This window comes from Lithobates pipiens, unplaced genomic scaffold, assembly GCF_037356315.1.
Source record: "Lithobates pipiens isolate NorthernLeopardFrog02 unplaced genomic scaffold, aLitPip1_a1.2 Scaffold_13, whole genome shotgun sequence".
NCBI classification, from domain to species: domain Eukaryota; kingdom Metazoa; phylum Chordata; class Amphibia; order Anura; family Ranidae; genus Lithobates; species Lithobates pipiens.
Window position 1 is genome coordinate 454,893,300 of NW_027507718.1, and position 22,769 is coordinate 454,916,068.

General features: G+C 45.9%; 1 protein-coding gene across 1 annotated transcript in view; it reads left to right on the forward strand.

Annotated features, from left to right (window-relative positions):
- Positions 1-3,038: 3,038 nt before the first annotated feature.
- The window catches only part of WDR1 (WD repeat domain 1), a 74,040-nt gene continuing 54,309 nt past the window's right edge, over positions 3,039-22,769 (forward strand). The window contains exons 1-3 of the mRNA XM_077477784.1: positions 3,039-3,225; positions 10,575-10,696; positions 21,826-21,916. Coding sequence (XP_077333910.1) covers positions 3,210-3,225; positions 10,575-10,696; positions 21,826-21,916 — 229 coding nt within the window. The 5' untranslated portion in view covers positions 3,039-3,209. The remainder of the gene's footprint in view (positions 3,226-10,574; positions 10,697-21,825; positions 21,917-22,769) is intronic.

The following is a 22,769-nucleotide window of genomic DNA, read 5'->3' on the forward strand; positions in this document are numbered from 1 at the left end:
TCAGTGCCCCCTTACATTATTGTATTCACTGCCCCCTTACATCAGTGACCCCCCCTCAGACTGGCCTGGAGGCACTGTCACTGACCACCTCTCAGGTGCACCATGCAGGGCTCAGTCATACGGCTCCAGCTTGGTGGCTCTGGTTTTATTCTGTAGTCTCCTCTCCACAGTCCACACATGTCTGTCTCTTTCCGTAACCCCCATCCCGGTGGTGCTCCCACTCTTGACTCTTTCTGGGATCCCCTCAGAGACTGCAGACATGATAAAAGACAAGAGATGGTCAGAGGCTGCGGACATTATACAGGAGGTGGACAGAGGCTGTGGATATGATACAGGAGGTGGATAGAGGCTGTGGACATGATTAAGGAGGTAGATAGAGGCTGCGGACATGATACAGGAGGTGGACAGAGGTTGTGGAGTGTGGACATGATGCAGGAGGTGGAAAGAGGCTGCGGACATGATACAAGAGGTGGACAGAGGCTGAGGACATACTACAGGAGGTGGACAGACGCGGCGGACATGATACAGGAGGTGGACAGAGGCTGTGGAATGTGGACATGATACAGGAGGTGGACAGAGGCTGCGGACATTATACAGGAGGTGGACAGAGGCTGCAGAGTGTGGACATGATACAGGAGGTGGACAGAGGCTGCGGACATACTACAGGAGGTGCACAGAGGCTGTAGATATACTACAGGAGGTGCACAGAGGCTGTGGATATACTACAGGAGGTAGACAAAGGCTGAGGACATACTACAGGAGGTGGACAGAGGCTGCGGACATACTACAGGAGGTGCACAGAGTTTGTGGATATACTACAGGAGGTAGACAAAGGCTGAGGACATACTACAGAGCGGCACAGTGGCACAGTGCTGTAGTGGTTAGCACTCTCACCTAGCAGTAAGAAGGGTCGCTGGTTCAAATCCCAACCACGACACTACCTGCCTGGAGTTTGCATGTTCTCCCTGTGCCTGTGTGGGTTTCCTCCGGGTACTCCGGTTTCCTCCCACGCTCCAAAGACATGCAGGTAGGTTAATTGGCTTCTGTCCAAAATTGACCCTAGTATATGAATGGGGACCTTGGATCCTGGGCTCTTTGAGGGTAGGGATTGATGTGAGTGTGCAATGTACAGGGATAGGGACAATTGTAGACACTCAGGTTGAACTGGATGGACTAGTGTCTTTATTCAACCTTACTAACTATGTAACTATGTAACTATGTACAGGACGTGGACAGAGGCTGCGGACATGATAGTGTCCTCCTTACCCCCTCACAGTAGCCTCCTCCTCTGTCCACCATCATATCACTTCTCCACATCATCAGTGTGCTGTGTCCTCCTCATGTGCCCCTTTCACCTCTCCACAGGTCAGAGCAGCACAGTGCTGCTTTGGGCTTGACCTGTGGAGAGGTGAAAGGGGCACATGAGGAGGACACAGCACACTGATGATGTGGACTGGAGAATTAATATGATGGTGGAAAGAGCAAATCTCTGTCCCCTGCCTGGCATGGCTTCAGCCTCTCAGATCCCAATAATGTCCTCCTCTCTCTCTGTCCCCTTTTTACTATGATATCCCCCCACAGTTTCAGTCACTCTCCTCCTCACCGTTACCCCTGCTTGGCTCCTCTGCCTATGACGAGTGCACTGCAGGAGCAGGACAGGAGTCCCCGACCACTGTGGTTTCTCTCGCTCAATCGTTTATTCAAAAATGGCACCGGGCGTAATTATGTTACTGCGCATGCACTGCCCGGCCGAGCGAGTACAAGCTTTCCTGAGCCCGGCTTTGGGACGGCGCATGTGCAGTTGCATGGTCGGCTCGCAGCCATCTTTTTTACGGCACCGGTTACGGACTTTAACGGGCAGCCCAAAAAAGGGATTCAATTTACAGGCTGCCCGTAAATCTACGGGTGGATGGCAACACTGGGGGGTGCCATTCAGAATGAAGAGCAGCGTGATTTGCCTGCGGGTGCAGGAACAGATGTGATTTCCATACTCGCAGCCACATATATAGGTGTGAACCCAGCGTTACTGATGGTGAAAGTGAAAGCAAATCCCAAATTTTGGATTGTCACCAGAACAGGAATAGAGTGGAATCTTCGAATGGGGACTAGGGTTACCACCTTTTCTTCAAGACAAATCTGAACATTTTAGCAGCCTGGGGCACCTTTGGGTGCCCCAAGGACAGTAGTAATGTGGTGCGCATAGCGTGCCACAGCAAACAGTGGGTGTGGCCATATTGCTGCTCCTGACATAATCAACCCTGCCCCTCCCTCCAGTGATGCCAAACCTGCCCCTAGACAGCCGCCAGCAGTTCAACGGATTTGTGTGTGTGGCTATCTTGGTTACTTGGGGAGCCACAGCCCAGACAAATGGATTCAGACAAATGATTCAAAACCCGGACTGTCTGGTGAATGCCGGACAGGTGGAAACCCTAATGGGGACACTAGTTCTGGTGACAACCAGTGATTCCCTCAGTTTGGAGGGATTTCCTCTCACTTCCTGTTTTGGCTATGGAATACGAAGTGAAGGGAAATCTCCCCAATGGGATACAGATGGGCAAAAAAAAAAGATAGGGGATATAACCTTAGGGGTTATAACCCCTAATTTTGTCTATAGTTCTACTTTAACTGAATAGAAGAAATAATGAAGACTATGGTGGATGTATTTATGTATAAAGTACTGCACCGCAAAATAAGAGACATTGGTTCAAAAATAAAGGAATAAAAGTCTACAAAAAGCAAAACTAATGTGGTGCTCACAACCTAGGACTGGTAAGCTGCAATATATTACATTTTTGTTTTATTTATTATTTTTTACTTTTCTCTGTTTAGCGTAAAACAAAAACGTTTACAGGGACAGTCTCCTTCTACCCTCCACATTAGTATACAGATCTCGCCTCTCGCTGTAAAACGTGAAGAAAAAAAAAAATCCAGGCTCGCCCTTAGTAAAGATGGCGCAGGCCGAATCCCCGCCCTCAGTCGTGTCCCCGCCCCCCGGCGCTCTGACAGACAGAGCAGGCTTGTTGCTGGAGGCGGCCGGGAGGGAGCGGGCTGGAGCTCCAGCGGAGGAGCTCATTGTTGACCATATATAGTCAAAGCCACAGGGAGACATCGCAGCTGTAAGCGGCTTCAGCTTCCGGGTTTGTATTGCGGGGCGGCGGAGAGAGAGCCGGCAGGACTGACAGAGAGGAGCGGCCCACTGCACCGGAGACATGCCGTACGAGAGCAGTAAGTCACCCGGGCCATGCCACTGACTGACCGGGGGGCGCTGTCACTGAACTAAGGATCGGATCTCCACACCCTGCACACGGGGCAGCCCATCTGTCACTGCGGGGAGGGGAGGGGGACTACAAATCCCAGGACAGCCGGAGTGCGGCCCGGGGAGCCACAGGTTGTCTGATCCCATTCATTCATACACCGAGCGTGCCATTCATCACCACACCGTGCCCGGCACACCTCATACATGGCAGAGCTCCTCTACACTGCCAGGGGAGGGGGGGGGGGACCTCACCATTCCCTGCAGGATCACATCACTGCTTGGGGGGGGCACTGCCAGGAGGGGTGCTGCCTAGAAGAACACTGCCTGGGGGGAGCGCTGCCAGAGAGATCACATACTGGGGGTGCACTGCCAGGGAAACCACATCTTGTGAGATCACTACCAGGAGAACCAATGGAGGGGGGGGGGGGGGCACTGCCAGGCAAACCACTGCCTGGGGGGGGGGGGGGGGATTCACTGCCGGGGAAATCACTGCCACTAGGGCTGCTGCCTGGAAGATCACTGCTGGGGGAGGGGGGGGAGCGCTGCCAGAGAGACCACATACTGGGGGGCACACTACCAGGAGAACCAGTGTTGGGGGGGCACTGCCAGGGAAACCACTGCCTGGGGGGGGGGGATTCACTGCCAGGACAGGTGCTGCCTGGAAGATCACCGCCTGGGGGCGGGGGGGGGGGGGGTGCTGCTAGAGAGACCACATACTGGGGGGAACGCTACCAGGAGGAAGGACCAATGTTAGGGGGGCAGTGCCAGAGGATCCACTGGTAGGGAAACCACATCCTGCCAGGAGGGGTGCTGCCTAGAAGATCACTGTCTGGGGGCATCACTGCCAGAGAGACCACATACTGGGGGTGAACACTAATGGACCAATGTTAGGGGGGGGCACTACCAGGGAAACCACTGCCTGGGGTGGAGGGGGGGGGGGAATTCACTGCCAGGACAGGTGCTGCCTGGAAGATCACTGCGGGGGGGGGGGATGTACTGCCAGAGAGACCACATACTAGGGGGAACAGTACCAGGAGGAAGGACCAATGTTAGGGGGGCACTGCCAGGGAAACCACATCCTGGGGGATCGCTGCCAGGAGGGGCGCTGCCTGGAAGAACACTACCAGGAGGACCAATGGGGGGGGGGGGGGCGCGGCAAGTGCCAGAGGATCCACTGCCAGGGATATCACTGCCTCGGGGGATCCAGTCCCTGTGGGTTGGGGGAGGGGGGATCCATGTCCTGGGGGGATCACTGCTAGGAGAACAACTTTCAGGGGAAGCACACCCTGGGGGTTCCACAGCCGTCTCTGTTGCTCAGTGTCTGCACACCCCCCGGTTTGTTGGTATGGGGTGTTCTGTGTACATTTTAGAGGCTCATTCATTGCAGGCGTTGGGTGATGGTGGGATGATCAGCCAGTATACAGCACATTCTGTACATAGCAGGATCTTTGCTAGAAATCTTCAGAGGTAGTTCTGAAATGTGTGCTGAGGCCCAATGTGTCCTTGTGTGTGGATACTGGTGGGTTCTGAGTGTAAATGGGGAATGTAGAGGATGGATTTATCAGCACACGGCCTCTTTAAGTTGCATGCAGTGAGGGGCTCGGATCAGTGGGCGCTCCTTGGCAATGTATGTGCTTTGTATCTATAAATATTTCATGTTCTATGTACAGACATCCAGTCCTCCTCCACACCCCTATACACTTCTCATTTCCTTCTACTTCCCCCTCCTCAGCCTGCTGCTGTGTTCTCCTCCCTGTACACACCTTCCAGTGCCCAAGGTGCTGCCTGACTCCACCACACCCCCTGCGGCTCCTATTGACCTCACACTTTTATCATAGGGCCCTGTCATTGGTGTGTGTGGCCTTCTGATCTTTATTGATGGAACATTCCCGATGACACGTGATCTCTATTCTGAGCTGTAGTTGAAGTGTCCTCATTGCCTTCATTCTGAAATATTTTTGGGAAATCTTGTATGAGATAATATGAGTACATCAAAGTACAAATATACAATGTGAGGTAAATGCAGCAAAAAATAAATACAATTGGATGGATCATTAAAGTCAGTTCACTAAAGAACACGCGGGTTTGTTTTGTGTCCCTTGATGTAGGCAGTCAGTATTTTAGCAATGTACAAAATAACAATGAGCGGAACTCTGGACAGTAAGTAGCGTACAATGTATCACAATGTATCCGAGTGGAAATGTTCTGCTCTCTGCTTAGGAATGAAAATTAAATGGGAACATTTCACCCCAGGGAGACGGTTCTGGCTCGGCGCATGCTGCCGCAACCTACTGGGCAACTTTGCCATGCGACTTGAGTGCTACTTGAATGGCACTTTCAGGGAATGCCTGGGTCACCGTCCTGTAATGTCATATCCAAATCACATCAATATACAGTGCCTTGAAATTTACCACATTTTGTCATGTTACAGCCACAAACGTAAATTGTTTTTATGTGATAAACCGACACAAAGTGGCACATAACTGTGACATGGAAGGAAAATGATAAATGGTTTTCAAATATTTGTAAAATACAAGAAACTGTGAAAAGTGTGGCGTGCATTTGTATGCAGCCCCCCGGAGTCAATACTTTGTAGAACCACCTTTCGCTACAATTACAGCTGCAAGTCTTTTTTTGGGGATGTCTCTACCAGATTTGCACAATCTAGAGAGTGACACTTTTGCCCATTCTTCTTTGAAAAGTCTTGCCACAGATTCTCAATTGGATTTAGGTCTGGACTTTGACTGGGCCATTCTCGCACATGAATTTGATCTAAATCTTACCATTGTAGCTCTGGCTGTATCTTTAGGGAGGTTGTCCTCCTGGAAGGTGAACCTCCGCCCCAGTCTAAAGTCTTTTGCAGACTCTAAGACTGGCCATACACCTGCAGATTTTCTATGGTTAGATGGAAAAAGTGGAACATATTCCTCCATCTACGATGAACTGTGTGGATGGAAGAATCTCCCACTTTTTCCATCTGACCATAGAAAATCTGCAGATAATCTCTAGGTGTATGGCCAGTCTAACAGGCTTCTTCCAAGATTGCCCTGTATTTGGCTCCATCCATCTTCTCATCTCTGCCCAGCTTCCCTGTCCCCGCAGAAGAAAAGCATCCGCACAACATGATGCTGCCACCACCATGTTTCAGGGTGATGTGAAGTGTTAGTTTTCTGCCACACAAAAGCATTTTTTGCTTTTAGGCCAAAAAGTTCAGTGTTGGTCTCATCTGACCAGAACACCTTCTTCCACATGTTTTCTGTGTCCTCCACATGGCTTCTCACAAACTACAAACAGGACTTCTTATGGCTTTATTTCAACAATGGCTTCTTCTTGCCACTCTTCCATAAAGGGCAGATTTATGGAGTGCACCACTAATAGTTGTCCTATGGACATATTCTTCCACCTGAGTTGTGGATCTCTGCAGCTTCTCCAGTGGTACCATGGGCATCTTGGCTGCTTCTGATTAATGTTCTCCTTGCCCAGCCTGTCAGTTTAGGTGGACGCCATGTCTTGGTAGGTTTGTAGTTGTGCCATACTCTATCCATTTTCAGATGATTGAACAGTGCTCCGTGAAATGTTCAAAGCTTGGGATATTATTTTATAACCTAACCCTGCTTTAAACGCCACAACTTTATCCTTTACCTGTCTGGTGTTTCTTGGCCTTCATGATGCTGTTTGTTCTCTAAGGTTCTCTAACAAACCGCTGCACTTTTCTGCCGCTAGCGGGGGTAGTTTTACCCTGCCCCCTTAGCTGCCAAGAAAGGGTTAAAAACCACTGAAAAGTGCCTCTGCAGCAGCAGTATAGCCGCGGCGCCCATTTATTTCAATGGGCAGGAGTGGTATACACACAGCTCCAACGATGCTGTTAGCAGGACTTTTTTTTTACCATCCTGCTAGCGCACCGCTCCAGTGTGGAAGCCCTCGTTGCTTTCACACTGGAGACACGGCAGCGGCTCTTTAAGGTCGATTTGCAGGCGCTAAATGACCCAGTGTGAAAGGGGTCTTATAGTATTAGCAGAATTTCCATTTGGTGCACCTCTAGCAGACCTGATACAGGAGATGGTCAGACTGCAGGCATGATGCAAGAGATCGATGCAGCCTGCCTGTGCCCAGATCAGGGCATGTGATCTCCAGCTGTGTCACAGAGCTGGATTTGAATTGCCGGGGCTGCAGTAACAATGTCCTGCCTCCTGTGATCACGTCAAACTGATTTCATGTCCCAGCATTGGATCAGTGTGCCGTCTATCACAGGAGGTGGGACATTTGTTAATGCGGCCCGGGCAATTCAGCACCCTGACACAGGGAGATCGCCACTCTGCAAGGAGAGGAGGCGGGAGGGGAGGACCAGACCATGAGCCGCCAGGATGACACCCCACTATGGGCGGCACCCTGAGGTGCGGCTGCTGCGCACGCACAATTGTCGGTGTCCTATCCCTTTTTTTTTTTTTTTTCCCCGACAATATGTCGTAAGCGCCATTTCCACCCAATATGTTTTGGCCACCGACATTTCAGTGAATCCCTACTATTTACTAATTTAGTGACTTCTGAAGGCATACGGGGACAGCACAGGCCGCATAATGGGTTAGTATGTGATGCATAATAGCCCATTATGCTTTCACTTTGCAGGGAATAAAAGAGGAAGTAAAACCTATCAGGGTTTACTTCCTCTTTAATGTGTAGTTTGCATTAAGGTGAAAAACCATGAGACTTTACAACCCCTTTTTTTTTTTTTTTTTTTTTTTTTAAGTAGTGTTTAGCTTATTTTATTTTTTTTCTTCTTCTCCTAGATCAGTGGTGCCTAACCTTTTAAAGAGCAAGGGCCACTTAAACTACTTGGTAGCAGGTCGTGGGCGGTAGGCAGGTGGGATGTGAGATCCTGGCGATGTCGAATACTGTCCCCCCGTTGGCTACTGCCTGCCCTGTACTGCGCTTGCGCAGTACGGAGGACAAAGACACGCTGAATGTCTCCTAAGATGAACGGCGCCTGCGCACTGAGTCCAGGTTCAAGCCCCACCAGCCAAGTGGACATAGAATTAGAATAAAAAATAACCGAGCGAAGTGAGCCCGCAAGTGGCCCTGTTACTAAGTGCTACCATATGTCCACTTGCATGCTGGGGCTTGAACCTGTACTCAGGGCAGAAGGTACTAGCGAGTGCGCAGGCGCCGTTCATCTTCAGAGACTTTCGGAGTCTCCTTGTCCTGGGGCGGACACTATCCGATGGGGGGACAGTTTTTGGTAGAACACCAGGAAGGCATTGGGAAGAAAGTTGATGTCCCCTCCTGCTGCTTGTAAAAGCAATCCTGCGGCTAGTTGGCCACTAAGATTGCTTTTACTAGAGAGCCAACCATCGGCCAAACAAAAAAAAAAACGGTACTGGAAGGATGCCTGCAGCGACGTGAATAAAAATCCTTGGTGATACAAAGAGATGAAAGAAATCCTCCTACGTAAGTTGTATCTGTCTGTCTGCAGTCTTCTTTCTTCTACATTTATTCAAAGTGCAGAAAAAACAGGCGGAGAGCTGAAGTCACACCCTGGAGAGCTGATTGGAGGGAAAACACATACCCCTCTTCAAACCACCCACACAGGAACAGAGCTGAGGCTGTCAATCACCTGGAGGTCCCTCCCTTGCCACCATTTTTCTCTTGGTGTCAGGAAAACTTGTCAGAAGTGTATCATGCTGATTGCAGAGGAATGAAGCAGCAGAGAGAAATTACACTTGGTGCTCTTAATTGAGACAAGATCTCTTAATGAATGCACACTATAGAGGGATATACTTTGTTCATAGTTCATGTCTGAGGTTACAACCATTTCAGAGCAGGACTGTAACAGATCATGACACAAGTCGGTGAGCTACAAATGAGCCATGCTTCTAATGCATTGATTATAGAATTGTGCTGCTACCAGGTCTTTCTTCCACGCAGACTCCTTTCATCATTCCCTCACATGATCTGTAAATCCGGCACCATCTTGTCTTCCTCTTCTCTGATGGCCTCTAAAGTTTACTGATAACACACATGCTGTCATCCTGTGAATGTGCTTACAGAGCAAAGGCATTCCTGTGCTTCCCCGACATTGGGAATCCTATGATGTGGTGCTTGTAAGATGTTGGGCATGTGTGTACAAGTAAGGAGCCCACAATCATAAAAAATGCTTTTGGTTTCCTTAGAGGAAAGTGAAAAATAGAGCTGAATCAGTAAGTCATGTGATGCAACTGCCGTCATTATGGCCTAATAGGTTTGAAATTCCATTTCTTCTTTTGACTGGTTTTGTATAACTTGAACCTATAGAAAGTACAAATCACGAGGGTCTGGTAGATGAGGAAATGACATTTTTAAGGGGTGATAGGCGTGCCGGCCTGCACACACTTATTTTCAGAGCGCCTTGATGTGCAAAATCTGAGATTGCCCATAAACGCTGGGCACTTCTCTTGTCTTGTCTTCTGTGTGGCCAACACCACAAAACGCACCCATTAGGGGAGATTCACTAAAACTGGAGCACACAATTTGCTGCCGCTGTGCATGGTAGCCAATCGGCTTTGATCTTTAACTTGTTCAATTAAAGCGGTAGTAAAGCCGCTGACTTTTTTTTATTATTTTATTTCCCTACACCTGCAAAGGAAAAGACCTAATGAGCTAGTATGCACTGCATACTAGCTCATTATGAAATGCTTATCTTAGGAGGCGCTGTTATCTCACCTGATCCACGCCGAGGGAGCTGACATTTTCCCTTGGCATGTCTTCCCGGTATTGCAGCTCCATTGCTGTGAGTGGCCAGAGCCGCAATGTCACTCATGTGCATGAGAGACTTCTTTCCGGCAAGGTCCGGTGTCTGCTGGACTTTCAGACGAGAATCCCTGGAGCACATGTGCGGCTGAAGTCAGCAGCTCATTGCGAGGGGAATATCTCCTAAACCATATAGGTTTAGGAGATCTTTTTACTTACAGGTAAGCTGCCTTTTATAGGCTTAGTTGTAGGTAAAAGTAAAAGAATTGACTATACTACCACTTTAAGCTTTGACAATATAAGCTGATTGGTTTCTATGAACTGCTGCACCAGATATTGCATGCGCCCAGTTTTAGTAACCCCCCCCCCCCCCCCCAATTGTTTTCAAGTCACTATTGGCCATTAAGGCCTCCTGTCACATTTTGTGGTCCATAAGAAGCAAAGAAAGGTGGTGGACTAGCTGCTCATTTTAAGCACCCCCTGTCAGTAGTAAATGGTTTATCTCATCGCTGTAACCAATACATTTGCTGCAGAGCTTGTTCTTAAATTTTTTTTTTAATGGATTGCTCTTGGGTTTTTTTTTCCTTCTTTGCAGAAAGTGTGTATGCCAGCCTTCCTCAGATGGAAAGAGGAGTGGCCAAAATTCTTGGAGGAGACCCGAAGGGAAAGAACTTTCTGTACACGAATGGGAAATGTGTTATCATCCGGAATATTGAGGTAAGGAGTCACTGGATGTGTATTTCATACTGCATCATCCTCTAAACATAGACCTGTTCCAGGGTCACTCGGCCATCCCTGATCCATACAGTGCATGCTGGCCTTTCACATAATCCAAGCTTTCTCTCAATAAATACCAATGGACGGTCTTCTGAAACTGGCTGTGTTTTTATTATTTATTTTATATATAACCATTGAATGCAAGTGGTAATATAAACCTTAACCACTTCAGCCCTGGAGGAAATGATTTTTTTGCGATCCGGCACTGCATCGCTTTAATTGACAATTGCGCGGTTATGTGACGCTGCACTCAAACAAAATTGATGTCCTTTTTTTTCCCCCCCCACAAATAGAGCTTCGTTTTGGTGGCATTTGATCACCTCTGCAGCTTTTTTTTTTTTTTATTTTTTTTTTTTTTTACGCTATAAACAAAAGAAAAATGGCTATTTTGGGGGGCAAAAAATATTTTTTTTGCTATAATATCCCCAATCTTTTTTTTTTTTTCCCCCCTCAGTTTAAGCCAATACGTAATCCGGGTTATAAATAGCCTCTAATTACTGTATAAATGTCACTGACAGGGAAGGGATAAACACTAGAGGGCAATCAACTGGTTAAATCTGTTCCCTCACTGTGTTCTAACTGTGGGAGGAGGAGACAGATCGGTGTTCCTATACACTAGGAACACACGATCTGTCTCCTCTCACCTGAAAGGATGTGGATTTGTGTGTTTTACACACAGATCCACGTTCTTGCTCTGTCATGAGCGATAGCGGGTGCTTGACAGGCACGCGCATCGGCTCCTCAGTGACGCTGCGGGCGTGTGCCCCCTATACCCCTTAAAGCGGCTGCCGTAAAGCTATGGCGGTTTGCGCAGGGGAGCCATTCTGCCGCCATCAAATGACGGCAGTCAGCATATGCTTAAAGTTCACCTGAAGGCAAAAGTTTTTTGAGAGGGATTTGAATACCTGTTATTACGGCCTGTGTCCCTGTTTAGGGAGATACACCCTCTCTATTTTGGCCTGGTTTACCATCGTCATTGAAAGTTAAAAACTCCAAGAAAAGCAATAGAGGGGAAATCTTGCAATGGGGACACTAGTTCTGGTGACCTGGGGGTCCCCAAGGAATTCCTTTAATGTGCACAGATTTCCTCCCACTTCCTGTTCGACTATGGGACAGGAAGTGAAGGGAAATCTCCGCAATCGGACACAGATGTTGAAAAATAAACTGACTGGTTATAACCTTCCTTTACTCTATCCAAAATGGGGGGGGGGGGGGGGGGGGGGACAGAAGGGGAGTAATATTGACCACACAAGTAGTACTGCACTGTTGGTACCAAAACCACCAGAGCAGTGATAGGAAAGTGATGCGTGAACACCACTGTAATGGTTGCCAAATCCTTTCACACTGCAGCGTTTCATGGGCTTTCCGATCGCTGTGACTTACAGTGATCACATTCTACCAGCTTCTGATTGTTGGTCTATTATTGGGACCTGGGCCGAAGGCGGTCAAACATGCGGCCCAGGGAACGTCTGGAGGGATGTTTTGCAAGTACAGCCTCCGGAGATGCCAGGCCCACTTAAATCTGGAGGGATGGCAGGGCTGCCCTGTTTGTACTGAAAGCATAGAAGGACATGCTTTCAGTTCATTTGGACTTCCCTAGTCTTTGGAAGGCAGCGAGGTGTGCATTATCCACATATACTAATCTGTCAAGATGAGAGTCTTAACACGTTGGGACATTGTGATATGCTCTGCCCTGTTTGTAATAGCAGCAGTAAATGCTGCATGGCTGGATCTACGGTGGGTGCTGGGGTGTGACCCCACATACCACTTGTGATCTGCCCAACGTTTTCTGTTCATCAGCTATCCTTAAAGCGGTTGTATAGTCCCTTTTACAACTTTTACCTACAGGAAAGCCTATAATAAGGCTTACCTGTAGGTAAACAAAATATCTGTACGGTTTAGGAGATATTCCCCTCGCAATGCGCCGCTGACTGCAGCGGAGCATGCGCACAGGGGATTCTCGGCTGAAAGTCTGGGAGACGCTGGACCCTGCTGGGAATAAATCTCCCGTGCGAATGCGTGGGAGTGACGATACCGCGGCTCCGGCCACTCATAGCGCCGGAGCCATGATACCCGGAAGACACGCCGAGGGTCTGCTCCCTCGGCGTGCATTGGGTGAGATGTCGGGGCCTCATTATAAGGTAAGTATTTCATAATGAGCTAGTATGCGGTGCATACTAGCTCATTATGCCTTTTTCTCTTGCAGGTATGAAAAAAATAAAAATAAAATAAAAACTCAGTGGCTTTACTACTGCTTTAAGCTATGTATACATACTCCAGTTTTTTTATTTATTTTTTTCCCCCGACCCCACTGTGCTATTGTGTTCTGACGGGGACTGCCACCCTGCCAGAACCCACTGATCAGTGCTGGCAGCTATTGGCTGCTAGTGCTGATTGGATGTGGGTCGGATGCTGGTTTGCCAAGATGCCCATTTGTGGCTACTGTCGGACAAGTCGCTATACAGGTTCCGAATGTTGACCAGTTTTTGTTAAACCAGCTGATAGTTTGACTTGGATCGTGTGTACCCAGCCTTATTGTTAGTTTATTTTATGTGTGGCCCAAGACAGTTCCTCTTCTTCCAATGTGGCCCAGTAGGGTCAAAAGTTTGGACGCTCCTGTTTAAGTCCTAGTTCACACCAGACGCAGTTCTGTGTGCTTTTTTTTTTTTTTTCTCCCCCCTGAACAAAACGCATGCACAGTGTTTTCCATGTATTCCAATGGCTCTCGTTCACACCATGCAGTCAGTTTCTGCACTGGAAACTGACTGCATGATGTGAACTAGAGCCATTGGAATACATGGAAAACACTGCCTGCGTTTTTAGTGTAGAAAGAAAGTGCACAGAATGGGGCTGGTGTGAACTGGCACTTAGTGTCTCTTGGCTAATGTTTGGAAATGTTATACACTGATCTTACAGGAGTGCTTATTGACCCTTTACAGAAACTGCTAGCAGGCTTTCAACAAGCATCAAGTAGCACTAAAGCCTGCTAGCATTTTGTTTTAGGTGGCAATCGGCAGTCCCATTAAATTCTCTGTTCTACATTTTCAAACTGGAGTTGATGGATACGTTTTAAGATGTTACTAAACCCACAACAGTAAAAATCAGTCTGTATATGCAGCAAAGCATGCTTTTTATACTCTCTGTGGAACCTAAGGGGTTAATCGTCTGCATTGTGTAAAAAGTCTGTTTTGATCCTGTCTTCTCTGATCCTCCCTATTTACTGTCTCCTGATAGTACAGAGCCCTGGGAGCAATCTACACATGCTCAGTTTGCAGTGTATTGCCAGAGAGTTGCTGGACATCCGCTACTCCGTACGGGCTCTTTAAAAATCTTTAAATTTATTGTTTCTACGCAATATTGATATAGAAGTTAACAGGTTTCAGCCTTGTTGGCCTTATTCATATAAGGCTATAAGGCTCTAACAACTACTGATTCGATATAGTTTTTTATTGTGCAGAAACTATAAATTTTGCAGATTTATTTTATTTATTTTTAAAGCGCATGTACAGAGTAGTGGATTGTCTTAATTTGATTGTGCCTGCAGCTGTGAGACTGCTTATCGTGCCCCAGTCCGCTCTGGACGAGTCTTGCATATCGTTGGGTTGTAGTACCATATCTCCAATTTATGGCTTTTTGATGATTGGATGACCATGTAGAACTGTTTTTATATATAAAAAAAAATATTTTGCAAAATTTGCTGTGTTGAAAATCCAGTTGTCCTCTGTACCACATACGCAAACTGTACAAAGGGAAAGTAGACAAGAGTTCACCTTTTTTTACAGGTGCCTTTTTGGATGACCATATAGAACATTTATTTTTAAAAACCTTGCAAAATTTTCTGTGTTGAAGATCCATACCTCTACTTGAGCATGGGGCTTGGTGCAGACACTTCAACTCAAGTAAAAGAACTCTGAACATACCAGTCTGCCCACAGTCTTGGATTGTAAACCTCTGTATGGATATACCCTGGAGAGCAGCAGTTACATGAGATGACTGTATCTATGGAAAGTTGGAATGGGGACATGCATGAACCTGTTTACTCTATAGACTCAAGTATTCCATGAAGTAGGGCATTATCTCAGTGACTTTACAGCACATTGATTGTGTATTTCAGGTGCCAGTAGAATGTATGTGAGTGTGCTGAGTCACGGCCACTCCCGCCTTTCCTGCGTTATTTGATTTTTCGAGTTCTGTACAGATAAACTGGTGATTCAGAAAAAGACTTTGCAGTGTTCAGAGGTTGTTGTAATTCATATATAGATTTTCAGTCTTCAGACTTTTTAGTGATTGTACTTGAAAACCTTCCTTTCCTATAGGGAGCCTCTCGTAGGAGAATATATATATTTCTCTGTCAAGCACTCAGAGTATTTGAAGGCAGAGAGTTGGCATTCTAGGCAGGTAAAATCCTTTCAGGAAGGAGCCCGCAATGGCAGCCATTTTATTGCTCTTATAATGTACAGGGGTTGGACTTAAATATATATTTGGAAATGCCAGGTATATAAAGAAAATCGTTGCCTAATATGGCGATGTATCAGCTTTTTAGTATCCGAGACGGTCTAAATTCTCCTGGAAACTGATATGTATAAGTCTTGAATGGTGGGTAATGGAATCTGATACCACTCTTCATGCAAAAATCTGGGTCACAATCCCACGCAATGGTCTTTTTGTCTCTTTCGGTAGGTTGACCACGTCGACTGCGTTTTATGTGTTATAGGGTGACATTTTTATGGAAACTTTATATTCTGCCATAACCTTTGATGCGACACCGCAAATAAATTGGCAACTTCAGTCAGAGGTACCAGCTAAGCGGGAGCCAACAATTTTGCCCTCTTTGAAAGTCAGTAAGCTCCAACATGACTCTGTATTAATGACGAAAGTGAGGCTTCCCACCTGCTGACTAGGTGTTTCATCACACAGCAGAATCAAAGAAATGTGAGGAATGGGGGGGGGGGGCTGGTGATAGCATGTTTTTAAAGCGCCCTTTCCCCCCCCCCCCCTTCATGGGATGGTGGCGGTAGGAGTTTCAAGCCCCTTCCATGGATTGATTTCAATTAGGGTTTTGTGATGGGTCAAAAAATGTTAGCTGTTTAGGAATGTTCTGGGGGTTCCTTTAGGATAAGTAATTTAGAGGGGTTATAAAATCTGTGTCGATGGATGCAAATTCTGGACTCAGGAGCATGCCCACGAGGTAAACCAACCCCCCCCCCCCCCCACGCCACGCTGAAAGCGCTTCTCCTAGGGGGTTATACAATGTGAGGAGGAGCTACCAACACCACTGGGGAACCCCAGAAGTCGACGATCGGGGGCCTGTCTGCAACACAAACTGCACAGTTGGAGGTCAGTAATGACATGTTTGTTATTTACAAAAAAAATGCCCGAAGGAATGGCATGGATATGCTGTTCTTTCAGACTCCCCAGAACATTCCATAAGTTCCCAGGACCACTATTTAAGTAGATAGCTGAGGGGGGGCCTTTGCCAGTCGCCAGAATATTTGAAGAGCGTCCCAGTGATTTTAACAGATTTTGTTTCTAGTTTAAAATATTTAAGGTGAATTGTTAGTGGTTTATATTTGTGAAAACCAACAAACAAGGCCGCAGTGTTTTGTATTTTTGGAGTTTATTGTGCCTACCGTCCCACTATCGTCACTTCCACTTTCAATGCAAAACATGTCGTCTTCCCTTTCACACCTGTAAATCATGTAGTGTTTCCATATTTTTGTCCAACCCCTGTATTTGGCCCGTGCTGAGAGAAATGGTTTGTCTGTTAAGCTCATCTACTGCTACAAATTGCAACCGATCGTACACAGGACACTGACTCACTGTGACCAAAACATAACTAGATAGTGTAAGATGGCTTCAGCTCTGCTCTCCACCCGCTGGAGAGGTCCCTCTGATGTGGTTTTCCCCTAGTGGGCTTAATGGATAAGCTTACTAGGGTGCAAAATGTGTCTGAGGCACCTCTCCAACAGGGGGGTGCAGAGCTGAAGCCATCTTGCATTACCTGGTTTCATTTTGGTCACAGTAAGTTGGCTTTCTATGTGAAATCGGTTGCCATTTTGCCATATTGTAGCCTGACTAGCTGTTTTTATATGATCTGCACCAATACATTACATGTCTTGTTTGTTGATATCGGTGATAGGACCATTTAGAGCTGGATTATTATATTTTTTTTTTTTTTTTTTTATCTACAAGCTGATCAAATAGCTTTAGCACTTTGAGCCAATGATTCAAGTGTGAAGCAAGTCACAAATACAAATCTGTACTTGTGTGTTAGTGACTCAGGGGGTTATTTACTAAAGGCAAATCCACTTTGCACTACAAGTGCACTGAAAGTGTAGGCGCTGTAGATCTGAGGGGGACATGCAAGGAAAATAAAAAAACAGCATTTTATCTTGCACATGATTGGATGGATAAAATCAGCAGAGCTTCCCTCTACAGCGACTGAACTTCCAAGTGCACTTGTAGTGCAGAGCGGATTTGCCTTTAGTAAATCAACCCCAGAGTGTTGAAATTATCAGGGTCAATGTAACAGCCAGGCAGCTTTCAGAGGTCCGTAATGACGGCCAAAATATTTCTTGCAGCACATAGGAACACAAGGTCTTACAGAGGAAGTAAACCCTGATGAGTTTACTTCCTCTTTCATTCCCTGCAAAAGCAAAGCATAATGGACTACTATGCATCGCATAGTAGCCCATTATGTGTCACTTACCTGACACAGGAGCCAGTGATGTCACCGCTGTCCCCTGTAGTTCGGCGCATCCATCTTCTCTGTGGGGTCTCGCAGCTCCGCCACTGTCATTCAGCGATGACGTCACTCCCATGCATGTGCACAGGAGCCGAGACGCGTGGCATCTTCGTCATCGAGGATGCCACGCTAAACCGTATAGGTTTGGGAGATATTTCTTGGACCTACAGGTAAGCCTTAATCTAGGCTTACCTGTAGGTCAAAGTGGTTTGTAAGGGTTTACAACCACTTTAAAGCTTGTGCTTAGAATTTTCATTTTTAACTTCGATTTCACGTTCATATGAGTATACAGTATAAACCTATTCATTTTTTTTTTCTCTTATAATAAAGTGGTAGTAAACTATAAGAAAAAAAGTTTCCACCTGCAAGACAATATTGCGTGCTAGTATGCCCCACATGCACGCGGGAGTGTCGGCAGCGGCACACAGTTCTGAAGGAATGGCACGGTGTGCTGTTCCTTCAGAGCCCATGTGCCAGTGACGTCACCAGCTGCTGCTCCCAAGAATATCTCCTTAATGGTGCACGTTTAGGAGATATTCATTTTAACTTGCAGATGAGCTTTATTATAAGCTTACCTGTAGGTCAAAATAACATAACATTACTGAGTTTTCTACCACTTTAATAGAAAAGAAAAAGGTAATCAGTAACGGTTGAGGCTTAGCCTGCAATCATGGTCGTTGCCCATCTGTGGATATACCACAGTACAAGCAGCAGAATGTCTAAGTGTTGTGACCTTCGGGTACTGTCGGTACTTATGCACTTTAAAGGGAAGGGACCGTGGTTACAGTTGAACTTCAGGTATAAGGTATCTGCTATTGGTGGGTGTTCTGGGCAATAAGACAGATTTCCTTCAGTCTTTATTAAGAAGTCTCTGCCATGTTTGTGGTATAAAGCAAAGGACAGACTAAAGCAACCCATAGCGACTTATCAGCTGTCGAATCTCCTTTATGTATTCTGTAACCTGAAAATCGGATTGCTACATTTTATAGATGATCATTCAAGTGTAATGTTTTATTAAATGCGTTATTTGCCCTTGAATTTTTAAATGCCATAGAGAGGATTGTGTGCGTTGCTATGGAACTGTTATGCTTTTTAAAAACTGTATTTTGTTGTGTGGGTTTTATGAACAGTCTGGAAATAATTGGTTGATGGGCCTTCTTACAGTGTTGTGGATTCTTATGTAGCATGTTCACGAAACGGAAGTTTAATTCTGAAAATGGGAAATGAATAATGCATGCTGCCTACTCAGTGTTTTTGTGTTGACACTAGAGCCTTTGATTCATCTGTATGCCGTACATGCTGAATATGTGATCACCAATCCATCTACAGAATTTGAAACATTAAAGAAAACGTGTTGTTAAAGAATTTTTTTATTTATTTTTTTTTTTTATTTTTTTTAGAGCTGTTGTGATCTCTTGAAACATTGGCTGCCTTGAGGTCATACTTATGTTTTTTGCCTTTTTTTAATTGCTTTTTGAGCTACTGACCTAGAACTATCCTAGAGATTAGAAGTCTTATTTTACGGGTCGCAGTTTCAAGAGGACAGCGTCCAGGCTTCCAGCATTTCTATATTTTTAAGGAAGGATTCCAGGCAGTGCCAGGACAGTGTAGGCATGAGGGATGCTTGCCCTGGGCACAACAGTTTATTGCAGGGATCAGGGCGCCCTGACCCTAAGGCAACGGGGGGCATAGTTTGGCATCTTTTTCCCTGAGTGCTGGTTTACCTTGTGCCGGCACGAATTCCAGTTATAGATGCTTTTATATATGAATGAATTGATCCCACTTAGACCAATGTAACCATGTGTGTGTATATATACTGTATCCTACTTGGCAAAAATCCCTGGCACCTGGAAATCACTGAACTAGACACCACTACACCAACAAGTAATCTCCACTTCTTTCTGGGTCTCATGCCCAGTGGCTGCCATGTTGCATTCTAAACACAGGAGGATGGCTACCTTTTTGGACAGGCAACATTTTAGAGAATGCTTTTAATTTTCTGACTGATTGCAAAGTGTTCTCTGACTGGATGAGGTGGATTGATGTCAGTGTCCACCTCATCCAATCGGAGAACACTGCATTCATTCTGGAAATGCAAAGCATTCTCTAAATGCTATCCATGCCTAGTGGTTGATGACCTCCTAGTTTGATGTGGTAGGGCAGCTGCTCGGTGCAAGACCTAGAAACAAGTGGAGATCGCTGGAGTAGTGCTTTCTGCTTCAGTGATTTCCGGCTTCCAGGGGCATCCTACAGGTATGGTATTTACAGTACATTGTTACCTTGGTCCAATATAACTATGTATAAAATATCCATACATGGAATTGGTCACAAAGCACTGTGTGTGCGTGCGGTTTAGGCTTTAACGGAAGAAGCCATTCACATCTCATGTGCCACATGTAAGTAAAGCTAACCTATTCATCAAGCCAAAACACACATATGCACCTATCCAATTGTATTATATATTCCTAAGCTAGCCTTCGGGCTACAGTCGCACACATCTAGAAGTCTTTAAAAAAACATCAAGCAAGATCCAGGGTGTCTTCCCCCTCATGCAGTGCTCACTCACCAAAATGTGCTGCCAACAAATGTGTGCCCTCAGGGGGTTGGGAAATGCGTAGGGCGGAGCTGTCTACGTGGCATCACGCCACACTGTTCTCTGAAGTGGCGGCAATCTTGATTTAAGTGAATGCGCGGTACTCTTGTATTATTACTGGCAAATCCTCACTGTTTAACTTATTTTGCTGTTGCATTCGGTTTAATAAATTGCTACACTATGATCCATCATCCATGGTTTTTGGCGGTGTCGCTTGACCGGATAAGCTGTCTAAAGCCTCGTACACATGGTACGATCCTTGGCAGGGGATTATCTAGGCTAGTAAATTTTCAGCGGACAACGGTTTGACGTCAGATTTTCGTATGGTCAGTACACAAATACGTGGAAATTGGCAGCAGAAGGGGCCCAAAGGGTGGCACTCGAGCTGAAATTCCTCATAGTATGTCACTACCTTTGTGTTTGTGGCACGACAATCGTGTAACATTGGTAGACGAAGATCCTGGCACACGCCCTTTTGACAAAAATCAGATGCTTGGTTGGCCAACAGTTGTATCATGTGTACGAGGCTTTAGACCCCCATACACACTAGACAACTTTTGTCTGATTTCCTTTAGATTTACCAAAACCATGTACTGCAAGGTACACACAAAGCTGCACCGCTCTGTGAGAACCTCCATTTATAGTAGCTGATTACTGGCACCTCTATGCCAGGTGCTCAAGTTCAGATGACCTCCCACTCATCAACAATACAGGTGTGTACAAGGCTCTTCGCCAAAACAGGTTAGCAGTTACCTTGTACTTGATCGAATAAAGAAATTGGATGGATTCTAGAGTGCGGGTTCTTTTTAAATATCCTTATGTAGTGCAAGGGCCTGCAATCGGACAGGCCCAGCTGACAGCTCAGTGTGGGATCAGAGCCACTGGAGATATATACGGATCCCCCCCCCCCCCCCCCTTTTTTTTTTTTTATTTATTTTTCTTCTTCTCAGGGCTAGATAGGTTAGTGTTAAGGCCCATACACACGATCAGACTTTTTGACAACAAACATGCAAATTGGCTGTTTTGGAGCGACATACGACCGTGTGTACTCTCCATCGGACAAACTTTTTCGGTTTTCATCGGACTTTTGTTGGCTGTGCGAACTGACAAACTTTCTGGCAACAAAAGAAAAGTCCAATGGAGCAAAGTCTGATCGTGTGTACAGAAAACCATAGGACTTTTGTACAAAGTACAAACAGGCATGCTCAGAACCAATGCAAAAGATCAGACAACAATACAGAAGTTGACCAGAGGTGGCGGTAAAGAGCAGAAAAACCACATGATTTGGTGAAAGTTGGCTAAAAAGTCCTGCTGTGTGTATGCAATACAAGTTCTCGGCGTGTGTATGAGGCTTTAGCATGTTGGTGGCTATAGATGCAGGGATTTTAGTTTTTTTAGCATGGACTTTCACTTTAAGTAGAACTGGTCACTGCATATAGATTGTGTAGTAAGTTGGTTTCACACACTGATCTCAAAATGTGGGGCATAAAAAAAAAAAAGAACCACACATTTTTATGCTTATATTTCACTGTTGGATATCTAGGTTTGTAGTCAGTCTTTTCACTCTTTGAGGCGGGGTTGGGTCAAGGCATTTATTGCTGTTCACAAAACCTGTTACTAAATGCTGTAAAATGTATTACACTGTTTTCGCTCTCTAATGCAGCTGCTCACCCTGCAGTGTGCCATTTCTAAATTTACATTGTAGATATTCCCTTTGTGGTTTCTTGACAGAACCCAGCCATTGCCGATGTCTACACTGAACATGCCCATCAGGTGGTTGTTGCCAAATATGCTCCCAGTGGATTCTACATCGCATCTGGAGGTAGGTCATCTTCAAATGTATTTTCTGAGAGGTTACAATTGTTTGTGTGTGTGTGTGTAACTATCATGCATCATTTTATTATGGTGAGTTGGATATTGTGAGATCTTATTTTAGATTACAGAATTGGGGAAATATCACCTGCTGTGGCTTCCAGCTATAGAAGAAATACCAAAGCTGCACCTATACTTTCAGCAAGAAGAGGAAGCTGTGCAGCCAGGAAAGAATATATATATATATATATATATATATATAAATATGGGATTGTGACTGGCTTGATAGCGTATATACCTAGTTTTATGTGGCAGCGAGAGCCAGCAAAAAGGTGTCCATAGGTATTGGATAACCTGACCGCCAGATAAACAAACTGTCTAATGTCTTTGGATGGCCTCAGACACCATTGACTGAAGTTCATTAAATGGAGAAGTCATTAGCCAGCTTAGAAAGCCTTGTGCTCACAGGCCTAAGCAAGAATTTTTGCCCATGGCAGCAGATTCTAATTGGGGGATATACTGGCTGGTGCAGATGCCAAAAGCGTTCTGATGTCTTCACTTTTCATCGGTCTTGAGTTTCTGTAGCTAATGCTAGGAGTAAATGTATAGAAGGCCTTGAACCCAAAAAACATTTTAAAAGTCCGTGTGTGTTTGTTTGAGAGTGCTACCCACTACACCACTGTGCCGCCCCCCCCCCCCCCCCCCCCGTCTCCTCTAGTCAGTTATTCAGGTAGACCTGATTTGCGATGTCCATGTATTCCTTCTGTCTGTTTACACCTGCCTACCTCCCGGTAATATCGGGCCCTTTATAAAAAAATGCAAAAGAACTGTGTCCTTTTCCATTTTGGGTGGACCAGATCAGA